Below are 15,574 nucleotides of genomic sequence, written 5' to 3'. Positions count from 1 at the left end.
TACGTGTTACAAGTGTCAATTCCCTAAAAACAACATTCATCCATTCTTAAGCACTAAAGTGCAACACCTAACTCAATGTAGAGTCAAATAAACATCCGACTGACTTAGTGGGGGAGGGCGTGAAAACAACAAGGACTGACTGTCCCCATGGTGATGAGCTCATGCACATTTCAACTGTCACAGTGAGGAAACCTGTTGTTAACTACACGCAAATACATCAAATTGGTGTATGAGGCTAATATGTTTATTTCTGAATAATCTGTTCAGAATTTAGAGTTATTTTAGACTCTTTATAACTAAAAATAAACTCAAGCCTGAAGAGAGCTGTTTATGGAACATAAATACATAGATAGATACATTTTTGTGGTTCCTAAATTCATTAACTTGATAAATGGTCTTCCTGACTACAGTTTGGGCTGCTGACCATTTTCTTAAAACATTGACTTGCAAAATCAACCCCACACAGTGATGTTTACACACGAAAAAGCAGGGAAAGCCAGAGGAGAATCAAGAAAAGAAAAATGACAAATGAGCAGAAGAAGCGTTGAATATGGCACAGAAAAGCTCAGTTTCTCAGTTTCTATGTAACAAATAGTTCTTCATTATATGTTAAACCACTTCTAGCTGCATTTTTGCTGATGTCTGCTGACGAGGTTAGTTAAAAGGCTGGACGACCTTTTTTAAAACCAACCCAAGAAAATCTGCTTCTGATGAGGATCAAATGCTCAAAGTTGTATTCCAGTTGTGGCTGGAGCAGTTGTTTATGACTGGTAGCGGGTTCCATGATCAAATGAAAAATAACGATGTCAAGGAGATGCTTTTAACTTTGCTTTGGAGTGGACTCCAAGTGGTACTCAAAGGGTTTGGATCCTGTGGTTGTTCCATAGATGTCGATAGATACAGACACAAGTTCTGAGATTATTCATAGAGCAATGTTTAGTCACAGCCTGTCCACATTGGGGCTTACAGGCATCACAGTAATGGTACTTTGTGCTCCAGTGGTGGCTGCAATACAAAAAGAGCTGCTTCCACAAGTACTGAATTAAAGAGATCTGCATAAGAAGCACTTGGAGAGCGCAGACTTCCGCCAAAATCAAATTCCCTATCCTGCAATGAGATATAAGACCCTCCAAAAGGTAATGGATTCTTCTGTGGCCCATGCTGGACCCTTCCACCAATATTCATGAAAACAGGGCTAGTGTGTACTCCTTAATCCTGCTGCCAAACAAATCGCATCAAATCACAACTTCCTTGGCGGAGGTAACAATATTGTGCAGGTTAGTTGTGTGATGAACACTGACCCACAGTTAAACAATCAGACCAGACCCAATTCACCCCTGCAGGGTCCATCTGCTGACCAAAACAAAGCCATTAGAGAAATAATAGCTTAACAGGATTATCTGCTGATTATGGAGCGGACTGCTCACAAAAACAGAAAAACACCAAATCTGCAGCTCTTGAAAAATATGAAGGAGGTACAAGGTCACATGACCGTGATGCCTTTCCATTCACTCCTCTAATCACTCCCTGTTAATGGTTTGACAAACTTTATCTGCACTGCTGTCGCTTCAAAAGCAAGGAAAAGCAGGAAACAGCAGTTGAAATGCACTCGGGAAATTGTTTCAGTTCATCCTGCAGAAGTCTGCTCTCACATGCACGCTCTCTCAGCAGCACATGGCTGGTTGCTGCAGTCTGCTGCTGACTGCTCTGAAACATCCAGAGGCTCGGTGTGAGGACAGCAGAGAGATCCAGTGTCTGCCAACAGGGATTAGCGCTGTCAGAGGATCAGCAGGGGCATACCGGGCAGCTCTATAAAGTTGAACAAAATACCTCTGCCACTGAGCTACATACAGGGTAGTCTTTTGCTTAAATGGAGCCGTTTGTACACCTCATTACCATTTTTTACATATTTTTTATTAGTAAATTCTACTAAAGGAAAAATGTCCACGTATTGAGTCTCACTAAATTGTCCCTCCTGGCTCCCCTACAGTCAAGATGGCGGTGAGATAACTATAACACAGATGTATTGATCTAGTGGATCATACCATCTTGGGTATGGAATGAATCTGCAGATGCTCAAATAGAAAATGAGACCTAACTTTTCTATTGTATGTCAGTTGTTGAGCTACAACAAAAGCCAAAATGTGGCCTCCAACAGGCTAACGCTTGTTTTTAGCCTTGCTAATTCCTGGAAATGCATATTGCTACTAAAGCAGGTTTTAAATAACATGTGGCCTCTACTGGCTGTTTAAACGGAGTAAATGTATACCTGGCTGCTAAATCCTTAGAACCGTTACAAGGTGTGTTTGTTGCATTTTGTATCTTTGTGTAACTTGCTGCAGTTACATACCATCATACTATGTGCAATATGTGCTATATGTGCAATATATACATTATATACATATGCCATTAATAACTGTGTAATATATACCTGGCTGCTAAATCCTAAGAACTGTTACAGGATTTGTAATTTGAAAAGTATTTTTTCTTTAGTTTTATTTTTTTAATTATATTTTTCTTATATCATAACTTTTTTTTTTCAGTACTTTTTTTTTAACGTACAGTATGTAACATTAAGCTGTCTGTGGCTCTTTCCTGCTGTAACAATGCAAATGTCCCCTCTGTGGGACTAATAAAGGTATTCTGATTCTGATAAAGAGTAAGCAGTAAATGGACAGTAAAAAAAGTTTGGAATCACTGCGACCACGAGAGGTCCTTGAGCATACAATTATAAGAAAAGTAAAAAAAAAGAATAGGCTGACGATTCCAGTAGAATGTGCAAGTAAACACGCACACTACCAAACACATGATTTCCCCACAGGCTCATACTAGGCGAAGATAATGAAGCTTCCTCATATATCTCTGGTTTCTGTCCATATCAGATACCAAAAACATTTCAAGAAAAGTTTGATAAAGGACCAAAGGCTAAACAACATGAAAAACCACATTGGTTATCATCTCTACTTAGATATGTTATTCATTCAATTAGATTTAACCCCACTCCACCACACCTCTTATCGCAGCACATAAAACATGTCTGATGCCCGACCCTGTGACCGGGGGGGGGCGCAGGGGTGCTGGGGCAGGGGGCCGCAGGGGTGCTGGGGCAGGGGGCCGACAGCAGCTGACTGCAGGATCAGTGTCTGAAGTCAGAGCGGCGGTCAGCTGCCGAGCAAACGGACAGCCTCTTATGAATGACAGCTATTCACCTCCCTATCACATGAGAGCTGCCTCCTCCACACAGCGCAGCACAATATGTCTCTGTGTCCCCTGGTACAGTAGAGCCTGGTGGGGGGGGGGGGGGAGACAAACTGTGTGACCATGAGGACAGAGATCACCGCTGGCGACAGGAGAGAGAGTTTGTGTAAGCGACCTACCTTGATTTTCTTTTGAATAATCTTTTCAAAACTGTCCTATTTAAAAAGATTTTAAAAGATTTAAAAAAAGATCTCACTTTTGCAACATTTCATATTTTTTGAAAATGTACCTTACATTTAATACAATTATATAATCGGAAAAAATTACTTTTGAAAAATCCCATTACTTCTAAATGAAGTAAATCACTTCAACAACAAAAAAAGAATATCAAAAACTGACCTTCATTTTAAAATGACTTGATTTGGGAAAGATCTATAAATATTCCTTCCATGATAAATGTCCTTACTTTTTTGGTTCTTCTCACCTTGGGGAAAACATAGTTCTGTGTCATGCAGCAGCAAGTAGGGCAGCACCAGCCACTGGCAAAACAAAACACCCCATCATATTCTTTCTTTAGCCTTCTTTAACCTTCACTCCTGCCTCCTCTGCTCATCTGTTATGAAAACAGAGGACGCTGGGGGTCCACTCCTCCTCTCTGTTACGTCAGAAGTGTTTGCTCCTGGCATACACATGTGGGCAAAATGTACCTCACAACCTTTTGTTACAGCTCGGAAATCAAGTTCTCACAACCCTGTATCCCCCCTTCTCACTATGTTCCTTAACGCCAACGTCAGAAGGAGAAATGAGTAAATGACCCAATTACAGTGTACTGCACTGAGAGAAGGAGCAAAGGAGGTGGTAATGGGAGAGAGGAGAGGGAGTGGGGGGGGGGGGGGGGGGGGGGGGCAGTGACGTCATCACCAGTGGGCAAGTGGTCGAAATTAAAAGGGAAAAGATGATAGAACAGCAGAAATGAGATGAGTAAAGTGCTGTTTAAACTGCAAACCCCTGTTATAATGTCCACACAGCTGAGCCTCTGGGAGGGAGAAGTGACCTCCCTCGGTGACAGCGGTGCCAGTTGGCCCATAGCTGGATGCAGCAGAGGATGCTCAGCTGCTGCAGTGTTTCTGTGAGCCAACCAATCCTGCTCACATCGATTCACAAGCAGCGACTCTGGGGCTGTGCAACGGTGCGGCATGCATAGCGTTGCATAATAAAAAAAGCCATGCTGGTAGACAAGGAGGACCACATCCTGCCACTGACACCAAAGTGTTACAGCTGTAACGCCACCGCATGTCGCTGGAATACTTGCTCATTCATTCGTCATCAACCCACAGGAATGTATTTGTCTACACACACACACACACACACACACACACACACACACACACACACACACACACACACACACACACTGTAGAAACAGCACATAAATGCCTGCAACTAGACTGCATCAAGCTCACCACCCCTATGGATTTACCTTGGTTACAATAACAAACAGTGTGGAAAGACTGCCCTGCCTGCTTCTAAACTCTTCCTTTTGCATCCATAACACCCTGAGACACACACACACACACACACACACACACACACACACACACACACACACACACACACACACACACACACACACACACACACACACACACACACACACACACACACACACACACACACACACACACACACACAGAAGGGCAATGTGATGGCAGTCTACTCACTTCTGAATTCTGTGCAGGGATCAGTGAACAGGCAGATATCCTCCTTTCTCATCTGTCAAAAGATTTTGTTTCACACTTGTCCTCCCCCCTGCTCTCCCTTGTCTTCCTGTCTTTCAGCGGCAGACTAAAAAGGGTGGCTGAAGACAGAGAGAGAGAGAGATAGAGAGAGATAGAGAGAGAAAGAGAGAGAGAGAGAGAGAGAGAGAGAGAGAGAGAGATCTGCAGTGCTGGAACTCTGTCAGTATGCTAATGCCTGGATCTGCTCTGCCTCCCACTCTGTTTCTCTCCTCCCTCCCTCCCTCCCTCAGAGTAGTCTCCAAGGTCAGTGGTTAGAGCAGCCTTCTTGACTCCTCCCTCACTGGACAGGTGCCCCCCCCCCCCCTCTCCACTCCCTGCCCCCTTCTTAGGCTGGACACCCGGACAGTAATTACCTTCATGATCCAGATTAACTCCTGGGTGTGCTCTTGTTGTGCTACGCTGGGCCGGGACAGCACACAGACAGGATTACTGTGTGTGTGTGTGTGTGTGTGTGTGTGTGTGTGTGTGTGTGTGTGTGTGTGTGTGTGTGTGTGTGTCTGTGTGTGTGTGTGTGTCTGTGTGTGTGTGTGTGTGTGTGTGTGTGTGTGTGTGTGTGTGTGTGTGTGGGGATGTTAGACCCCACAAGGAGGGCCAGGGGCAGGCAGACAGGCAGGATGGTACACTCTTAAACCCTGCAGGAGACACGAAAGAGACAGAATGAGAAAAAGACACTGAGCTAACAGCAGGAGTGCATCTACAAGGACAGACACAACACGGCACGTCACATTTAAGAAACATTTATGGTATGCAGAGTGTAATAAATCAATTAAATGTAGTTTAAATTAGCAGAATGTATATAAGGGATGATAAAGCCTGATATCAAAGATGCTCACTATGGAATTACACTGATTTACAATAGATTATAACATGTAAAAACTATGTTAAATTGCATCTTAAGCTACAGTATAGGACCCACACGCAGGATTCTCATAGAAGAAACCAGAGTTAAATAGCTTAGCAGTTAGCACTGACAGTTCTCGTCGTTTAAACACACACCAGATTAAGCTCTCTGATTTAAAGGCAATATAAACACAATCAGGAAGTGAAAAGCAGTGCGCTGTCCTTGCCGAGTGCAAAGCAGCCCCCCCCCCCCCCCCTGCAGAGTGAGCGGAGGAGCTTTGCTGACCGTTTAGCTGCTACATTCAGTGGCTTTGGATCCTGTGATGGGATTAGAGGGGAGACGTGTCTGATGGGATGAGATAGAACTCAATATAGAGAAACAGGAAGTACTCCTTCAGCAGTAGGGAAGCATAAACTCAATACAGGACTTCTAATCACATTGATTGACAACAAAGTGTCTTAGTTTGGGGGAAATGCTTCGGTAACAGAGCACATTTTACTCAACATGCTTATTTATTTACATCTATAATGTGTGTTATTGCCATCACACTGTTCCTATTTTTGCATTTTCTGACTAATTATCATAAGAAACACACCATATCATACCCAATGTATAACAGAAGCATTACTGATCAACATGGAATCATTCACCCGCCAAACACTATTTAAAAAAAAAGAGAAATGAAACACATTACCCTTCATTATTCTGAGAAATGATCACAGTTCCTGTAATAGTGAGAAACAGTACATATAATAATGTTTTTTCAGAGATTTACAGAGAGATGCTCAAGAGATGGTGACATCATCCGCAGCCAAAGGAGCCGTCTTTGTTGTGAATACAGTGGATTTTCTTGTGTTGTAGTGACACCTTCTGGTTGTTTGTGGTAAGTACAACACCTGCAATAGTGCTTTGGTACAGAATGAATGACTGACCTGAAATATGATGTGTGCATGACGTCTTTGAACTATTAGGCTTCAAATCAATACTAATCAATTCATTACAATATGCTGGTGCCACTGGTAGGTCAACTAATGTAATGGTGATGTGTGAGAACAAATTCATAACAAATAGAAATCAACATCAAATCGACTTGTAGTAATGAACTTAAAAAAAATCAGAGGACAAGTTTCTTTTGTATTTCAAGACATTTTGGAACAGCATGCGGCAAAACAAAGCAAAGAAATACAATAATAAACATGCAACATCAATCAGACGTGAAGTTGGGCCAGCCAACAGATACCACTCACAATATACATAATGTAGAAATAGATGAAAAAACACCAACAAAAATAATAGTTATAAAAAAAGAACAAGTGAAGGAGCTGTTGTTACAGTACAGAACCAGCAGGTGGAGGCATACAGTGTGAGGTTGGTGACATCAGACAGAAGAGGTGAAATGAAAAACAGTCCATCTCCCTGCATATCAGAGGCAACTCCATACACGGAAAATGCAGCATTAACTGGATGAAATGTCATCTTAATGTATTTAAAATCAAATGTAATCAAGGCTGGTAATCACAAGACCTTGGAAAGTATGTGGGGAAATAAAGAGATGTGCTTATTGTGTTAAGATGAGTCCAAAAGGCACATCACATTTCAAACTAAAAAGGATGGGAAGTAGAAAACTGTAGAGTATTTCAAGTCACACCAGAAGAATTGTAATCGAGCACAAAATATGGTACACACTTTGAAAAAAGAAATCTAAAGCCCTGCTTTTAAAATCCATCATTTCCATCATTTTATTTAAATAAAATATCACTTCAAGCCCCAAAACATCACAACATGTCAGGGGAGGGTTTTGTAAAAAAAACAAACGTAATTATTTCCAACCAGTACGATGACTAAGAGACATTTGAGGTGAACAAAATGACATGAGGCAAGGTCAAAGAATCCAAAGAAATGTGAAAAGCACATAAACAGGACTGGTTGAAGTAAACCATACATGAAAACAAATACAATAAGTACACTTGTCTGCTTCCTGTGCTAACAAAAAGGCAAACGTTAAATACTGCATGAACCAGAGATGTGGTTCAGTAAATAGTAAATACAGGTTCATGTAAAAACACACCACAAGTCTCTGTGAAAGTCCCTCATTAACAGTTCTTCAATGTGACTCTTCAAACTGTCCCGTCGCTGATTTGTCTGCAAGCAAATCTCAATTTGAACAACCTGAGCTGTACCCAGTAGTCTGCATACAGTGCATCCAACTACAACCAAATACATCATTACACCCTAACAGTCGATACATACTGAAAGTCTATATTCATGACACGTGTGCCTGTAGCTCCAAATTCAAGGCCATTTCTTTCCTTGCTTGTGTAGCTGTTAAGTATAAATAAAAGCAAGGAACATGATTGAAAGCTGTTCACAACAAACTATATCACAAAAAGATCACCTCAGACTAACTCTACTGCTATCGTGCTACTGTAGTAAGTATGTAAAAACGACATAGTGTTAATGAGTGTCATTAGTCTCTATAGGCGCCCTGTCTGAACTGGCTGTGATCTCTGACCCTACTGTAGATCATACAGTAGTTGAACTACATCACAGTGTCAAGGCATAGAATGGCTCATTGTGGCAGAAATCAGGAAGTAGTACACGATGGTGATGAAGAGGTTAAGGACCTGCATTTGGTAAACAACAAAATACCTGTATGGTAGGTTAAGAAATGAAAGGCATCCTTCAAATGACACTGTGTCTTTGGGCATGGGTCCCCCACTAGGGGTCGCCAAAGCTTAACAAAGCAACTTTAAATTCAACTAACAGTTGGCCTGTGTCTCTGCTTTTCATTCATTTCTGTGCCAAAAATAAATCAAATTGTTATTGTTAAATGTGCCTTTCCTCTTCCTCTGCTAAACAGCGTAATTAATGAATAAACTAGGTAGTTAAAACAACCAGGGACTAAGAAAATACTGAATTTGTCCAAAAAGAGGAAGCTAACCAAGTATGCATGATTCCAAGAAATACATAATACAGAGAATTGTATTAAACGTTCTTAAAACCAGCAGGAATCATCTCGGAGGCAATATTATTCACACTTGTTCAACACTCACTTCCTGCTGATATTGCTTTCACTTTTAACTAATTGTACAATTGTTCCATACTGTAATTATTATGCGTGATTAATACAACATGAAATGTCCAAAATACTATTAGTCAGGAGTCGTCAGAATACTCAATGATAGAAAAAAGGTTTGGGAACCACTGTCTTAAGGGACACACACGCCATCTCATTTGAAGGTTCCAGCATATTGTTCACTTCATAACACTGTCTCTGATTTGACATGCTGCAGTTTATCTGATTCTGTAGTCCTATTTCTTTAGGAGCCGTGTCAACAATCCTGTCATTCAGTTCTTCAGTGAGAAATCCCTACTTCAGTTTAGCAGGACTATCTCTCTGCTGTACACCCTCAGGAACTTCCATGGGAAGTATTGTCAGGTGATGCGGAGCAGGGGGGGGGGGTCAGTGGCGTGACTGGTGGAGCTGCAGACGGGAGGCTCAGCTGTGGTAGCTGGGCGCGGCGGCCTGCTTCTGGGAGAGGCGCAGCAGCTCCTCCCTGATGGCCTTGATCAGGGAGGCGGAGGAGTGGTTAGGTGGAGACGTATCCAGGGGCGCTGACAGGTAGTCCATCCCCGAGATGTCCAGGTGGACAGGGGGCGCCGAGGGCTCCCTGATACCACCTCTGGGCGTCTGGAAGATAGAGCAGGACGTGTAGTCAGGACAGTCCAGGAACTGAAGGTGAGGAAGGAAGGATGAAGAGAAGAGAAAGAGGGGAAATTGAAGAAGAAAATATCAAGAGACAGAACTAGAGTGTGAGAGAAGAGAGAACTAGAAGAATAGACTTTAAAAAACAGACACTTCAAACTTTCTTCCCCTTATTTATTTAATGGGGTTAAACACTCAAATCAAAATGTTCATAAAAGCTTCATTATTTCCTAAAATGAATGGGTTTTAAAGTTTTTAACAAACGCTACTTAAAACTGATAGAGCATTTGTTCAGGACTACTTTCTTTAGTGGAGTGATACACATTTGGTGCTCTAGTCTAGAGAATTGACATCAATAGGGCAATGTATGTGGGATTGACTTAAAATAGAGTACAGTACCTATGTTCATGTTCATGTTAAAAAAAAATGGCCGCAGTGCAACAGTGAGACTTGCTGTGTTTGTAATATTTCTGAACAAACATGGAGGTTTTACGGCACAGAGGAATAAGCTATACACAGACGTTGAGTACATAGACAACAATAGTTCTTAGGAACAGTTCACTGTTGATTTCTCAGCTTTTTCTGGGAGTTGTTGACATTAAACATACATTTTATTTCAGTATGATATGGATAGAAGACAAGACCTCGGTATTAACAGAAACACATTTGCGATGTACTCACTGAATCTTTCTCAGGCTCTGCCCTGGAGTAATTGTCGCCATGGTAATGGTTCCAGCCGAGGCCTCCGTTCTGCCCCGGAGCGGGCCTGACCCCCGCTGGGTAACCATTCATCCGACTGGACAATCCCACCTGTGTGAGATGATGGAGCTGGGCGCCTACACACACACACACACACACACACACACACACACACACAGAGACACACACACACACACACACACACACACACACACACACACACACACACACACACACACACACACACACACACACACACACACACACACACACACACACACACACACACACACACACACACACACACACACACACACACACACACACACACACACACACACACACACACACACACACACACACACACACAATGTCAGAGCAACACAACCAGACACTCAATCCTCAGCAGCCCCTTTAATATACTTTGATGCAATCACTACAGTCTGAAAGCACTCTGTGTCTCTGCTCAATGCCAGAATCCATTTCTCTGAGCGCAAGTCACATGATGGCAGCAGCATCACGCCAGCTCCTTTAATAATTTAAGACAGAGACAAGGCGTTTTGACAGGTTCATGGGCTGGAAGTATGCGTTTGTATTAGGGAACAGCTCTGTGGCCCACATCCAGAAGTGATGAAATAAAACAATCTATACATTTCTCAACCTTTAAGCATTGATTCCTAAAGTCTTTGAGGTTTAGACAGATGTACACCATGGGTGCTTTGTTTACATCTGAATCCAATCAAATGAGAAGGCATGAACCTGGGTTAAGAGCAGTTTGTGTGTATGTGCAGTTTCCACCTATACCTGTGGACCCCCCCCCCACTGGTCGGGGTCTGGCAGATGAGGGCAGCTCGGCGGCGTAGAGGCCCCTGCTGGAGTACAGGCTGTCGGGTGGGAGCGGCTCACACTGCCCTGCTGTGTCTCCTGGTGGCAGGTAGCTGGAGCCAAGGCCCTGCCTGAAAAACAAGGGACATATTTGTGTGATTTAATGAAACGTGTTGTGACAGATTTATTGGAATTCTACTCAGCTTCAGTCTCAATTTCATATTTCATACTTCATGATAAGGAAAGCCTGTGTCTAACTCAACACAAGGAGAGGCAATACGTATGTTTAAAGGTACAGAAACTTAAAGTATTCCACTGTTATAGATTAATGTCAGAGGTTAAAAAATACTTTAAAATGTGTGTTTACCTTTTCTTAATTGTTGGGATTCTTCAAAAATAATGTAACACATTATAGATAATGAATAATTGCAGCAAATGTTTTAAACTGCTCGATAAAGCTCAATGTTTCCTTGGGGTTTGACATCAATCATTTTGAATTTGACAGCACTTTCACCGCTGGTAAACAGGCTTTACGTTGTACGGTCATGTCAGTGCTTCTTATTCCAGAAGGGAGATATAAGAACATTTCCAGCACTAAAGGGTGTTTTGTTCAACAACATGGAACCAGCCATGTCATGTCCGACTCAGGCTACTCAGAGAAATGTATTTATTTGATAACAAATCAAAAACAATACTCAAATTTGAGCACATACTGCCAAATGAATAAAGCCTGTCCAGAGGAAGGAACAGTTATGTGGAAGCATACTAACACTTGATGATATTGCACAATACATGTGTCCCAAAGAGAGAGGACGGATCTATTTGATGCAAACAACAGGCTCCAAACTCATCAGGATTTTACAGACGTTTTTGAGCGCATCTATTACAAAATATCACTTAACATTGTACTTAGCTCATGCATCTCCTTAGACAACTTTAAATCTGAAAAGGTCTTCCACTTTTAATTTTCTGTAAATATTTTTTATATTATGTCATATACGATAAGATAAACCTTTATTGATCCCTGTAGGGAGATTCAGGTGTTTTATATACTTATTTGACTTGTTTGTATATTCACATTTCTTGTACACATTCTTCTGGTTTCAAAATAGTTTTATAACATTTCTATATTTGCTTTTGACTTTATTTTGTCTTTCAGTTTTGATGTGGTTATACACAAAGCAAAATCCCTGTATGTACATGTAAAGTCCTAGCTGGCAATAAACGGAATTTCGACTCTGATATAGTCTTAACTTTTTCACAATTGACCACCATGAGCGGCTGACAGCTGATGACACTTCAGCTCCACTGTGCTCACATTTCCGCTGGTGATAATGAGTTTGACCACATGGGGTCTCGGGGTAGTTCCGGGACCACTGCTTGTACCTGATCCATTAATCCTATAAAGTAGAGAGGACTCCTCTTTCACTATTCATGAGGCCCAACTTAGTGGGTGCTGCTGAGAGGAAAACATTGCCCCGGCTAAAGTGCTTAAAATCAGTCTGTTCTGATCAATAAGGAATCCCTCTGGTGAAGGAGGAACTTAACATCACATAAGCATATTAATTATTAATTTATACATGAATACTCAATGTCCATGCTCCACTCTACTAACCTGGATATCAGGCCTTGGATTGGAGGAGGGGACAGATCAGTGAACCTCTGGGGAAAGCAAGGGAAGAAACACAGTGCTTAGGAGACAGTAACAATAATAATGGCAAAAACTGAAAAATATCTTTGTGGCTCTCGAATACAATCAACTCCTAAAATATTCAAAAAGTATGTACATCGAAGGCTGCATCCTGTATCCAGATATAGCTGATCAAAATATTGCAATAAAAGCAAAGAGAGCTTGTTTTCTGCAGTAGGTTCAACGCAGTGAGGGGTCTTTTCACACACTGTAGTAAACATTGTTGTTTTGACTAAGCATGCTCTTGTTGGATATCCTTCTTTTCTTCTCAGCTGACCTTTTATAGCATATTAAAGCAGTGAACCTGCAAAAGGCTTTTTACGGCTCCACTGATCACTGTAAAGTGAAGTCTCTCACTATACGTGTCACCTGGGGATGAACACGGTGTTGGACTGTCAGAGGCAGAGCAGTGATTCATGTACAGTACGTTGAAAGCTGTGAAATGCAATAAAGAAGGAATTTTAAGAACGCAAATGAGGCACTTCCAGCATAGTGATTGGTAAGGTGTGGCTGAATAGGGAAGTGTTTTGTTTTATCACTATTAAACATCATAACTATGAAATACTACACTTCTGTTTTTCTGTGGTGGAAGAAGTACTAAGATGTTAAGCTTGAGTAAAAGTAGCAATATAAAATTGAAAAGTACAAAAGTATTGGCTTCAAAATATACCTAAAGTACTCAGAGTAAAACAACTTGTTGCACATAATGATATTTATTAAATGACGGGACCGTGACTGTTGGTGCATTAATGTCTCATCACAGCTTGTGAAGTTGGAGCTGGTAATCACCTTAGCATAAAGTAGCATCAAATGAAAATACTTAAGTAAAGTACAAGTCACTTTACAATTGTACCTAATAAATATACCTCATTACATTCAACCACTTCTGTTTTTTCATTAAAGGTTTTGCAAACGTTTTACTGCACTTCTTGTTGTGATTTCATGGGCCTAAACCTTTACGTAAAGCTAATATAACACTTTACCATCTCTAAAAAAAAACTCATAATTTTTTACCTTCAGAATTGAATGCCTGACGGCACTGAACATCCTATTTTCATTTCAGATCAGTTTTAAGCTACCCCTTAGCTTAGATTCCAAAGCAGGGGATATGCTACAGATCTACGCTGTCTCTTGGCAGCTCCACCCATAACATAAAACACTATTAACAGAGTGCGGCACACGTGCAGTATTATGGACTCCTGGCTTAATGTGCTAACAAACCGCAGCGCTGCATAAACCGGCCTTTGTATTGTGCTGATTTGCTCTCTTCAATAATTACGACAGTTAAAGAATAAAAACAAGCTTATTATTCCAGCAGCCTTCAGGGCGGTTTGTATGACTGTACGGTCTTTGAAAGCAGCCTGCAGAGAAAGGGGCTAATGCAGAGTGAGCGTATATTCCTGAAGAGACTTAGGAGTTGTAGAAAGCTGACGGGGGTTGTAAGGTCGCAGCTTCATGGGGGTGACAGATGGAGGAATACTTAACTGATTAGTTTGCTAAGAGGACACGATTAAAGTTGAAGCTATAGGCTTCATGCTGAGCTGAACAAACCTTGGGAAAGGAAGGAGAGTGAATACAGATGATTTTAGATTTGTCTCTTAAGTGTTTTACTATTTTTATATACGAAGTTTAAACAGGGAGGTTATTTCTCTAAGTTTGTCCCTAGAAGTGACAGAACAGTTCACCAATACTTGATTTAGCAAAAAGAAGCTAAATCTCTGGTGCTAACACATCATTTGGTTCAGTGCTACAGGAACTCAGTATTATTTCATGTTGACTGAATGGTTAATATCCTGTAGATGTAAGACTCTACAGGGGGAGACCAACTTACACCAGGGAAAGGGCCATGAGCTTGGTAGGACGGACCCCACGGTCTGGGGCCCCTGCCCGGGGGGCTGGAGAGGGGGGGGTTGCTGTTGACTCCGGGCAGAGTGATGCCTGCCGTGCTGCCCTGAGAGGTGGGCGACACCAGGGCGAAGGCATCGTCCAGCAGGGAGTGCATCTGCTGCCGCGCCTCCTCGATGGAGGGCTGTGGAGGCATGTAGGGGGGCGGGGGAGGGGCATGGCCCGGTGGAGAGCAAGCAGGGCCGAGGAACACGTCATCGGTGGGGGAGGAGCTGCTGTGAGGGGAGCCTGGGCCTTGGTCAGGGTCCGACTGCAACACACACATTTGCGGACAGTTAGAGGGGTCTGGGGTTGGTGTAGGATTGTACACATGAGGTGATTCCCATGCAGTGTCCATTTTGGCAGCTATTTTATATTTCGTCTCAGTAATACCTTTTTGGAGGAAAATGCTAACGTCACATTTAGGTCGTTTCTATCCTTCGTTTTAGTCCAGATTAAGTTGACGCAGTTTTTTATTTTTAGTCAACTTTTAGTCCATTCTATTCATCTAAATGTTTTTTCTTTACATTTTTTCAGCTAGATTTTTGTTTAGGCCTTTATCAAAATGCCCTTTCTTGCTCTTCCGTCATTTTAGTCAAACTTATTTTACATGATATTTTATTTCATCTTCATTATCTGATTAAAAAACACAAGTGTTCCTGTTCTACTCACTATGTAGGCCACATTGTTGACTCCAGGACACTTCCTGTACACAGCATCATTGTCTTCAGAGATGAGGTGGTCTTTGTCTGCCTCCATCATGCCTCCGATCAGCTGCTCCTTCATCCTCTGTTTGGGCGAGCGCCTCCCTCGACCACTGACAGATAAATGGACAAATATTAATGAATCTATTGTATGGGTATTATTCCATTCATGAAAGCCAGGCCGGATGTAAAATGTCCTACAAATCAATAAAAACAGATCAACTTTTC

The 15,574-nt window shown here is 41.9% G+C and overlaps 1 protein-coding gene across 4 annotated transcripts in view; it reads right to left on the bottom strand.

Annotated features, from left to right (window-relative positions):
• Positions 1-7,551: 7,551 nt before the first annotated feature.
• The window catches only part of si:ch211-1e14.1 (UPF0606 protein KIAA1549), a 41,533-nt gene continuing 33,510 nt past the window's right edge, over positions 7,552-15,574 (bottom strand). For 3 of the 4 annotated variants that reach the window (XM_034142009.1, XM_034142011.1, XM_034142010.1), the window contains exons 16-21: positions 15,315-15,459; positions 14,590-14,913; positions 12,684-12,730; positions 11,048-11,199; positions 10,226-10,380; positions 7,552-9,571 (exon numbers count right to left, since the gene is read on the bottom strand). In XM_034142009.1, the coding sequence (XP_033997900.1) occupies positions 9,338-9,571; positions 10,226-10,380; positions 11,048-11,199; positions 12,684-12,730; positions 14,590-14,913; positions 15,315-15,459 (1,057 nt within the window). In that variant the 3' untranslated portion in view covers positions 7,552-9,337. The remainder of the gene's footprint in view (positions 9,572-10,225; positions 10,381-11,047; positions 11,200-12,683; positions 12,731-14,589; positions 14,914-15,314; positions 15,460-15,574) is intronic. The other variant, XM_034142012.1, reaches the window with a different exon arrangement.

Source organism: Trematomus bernacchii, unplaced genomic scaffold (genome assembly GCF_902827165.1).
Source record: "Trematomus bernacchii unplaced genomic scaffold, fTreBer1.1, whole genome shotgun sequence".
Classification (NCBI taxonomy): domain Eukaryota; kingdom Metazoa; phylum Chordata; class Actinopteri; order Perciformes; family Nototheniidae; genus Trematomus; species Trematomus bernacchii.
This window is presented reverse-complemented; position numbering and strand designations above follow the sequence as displayed.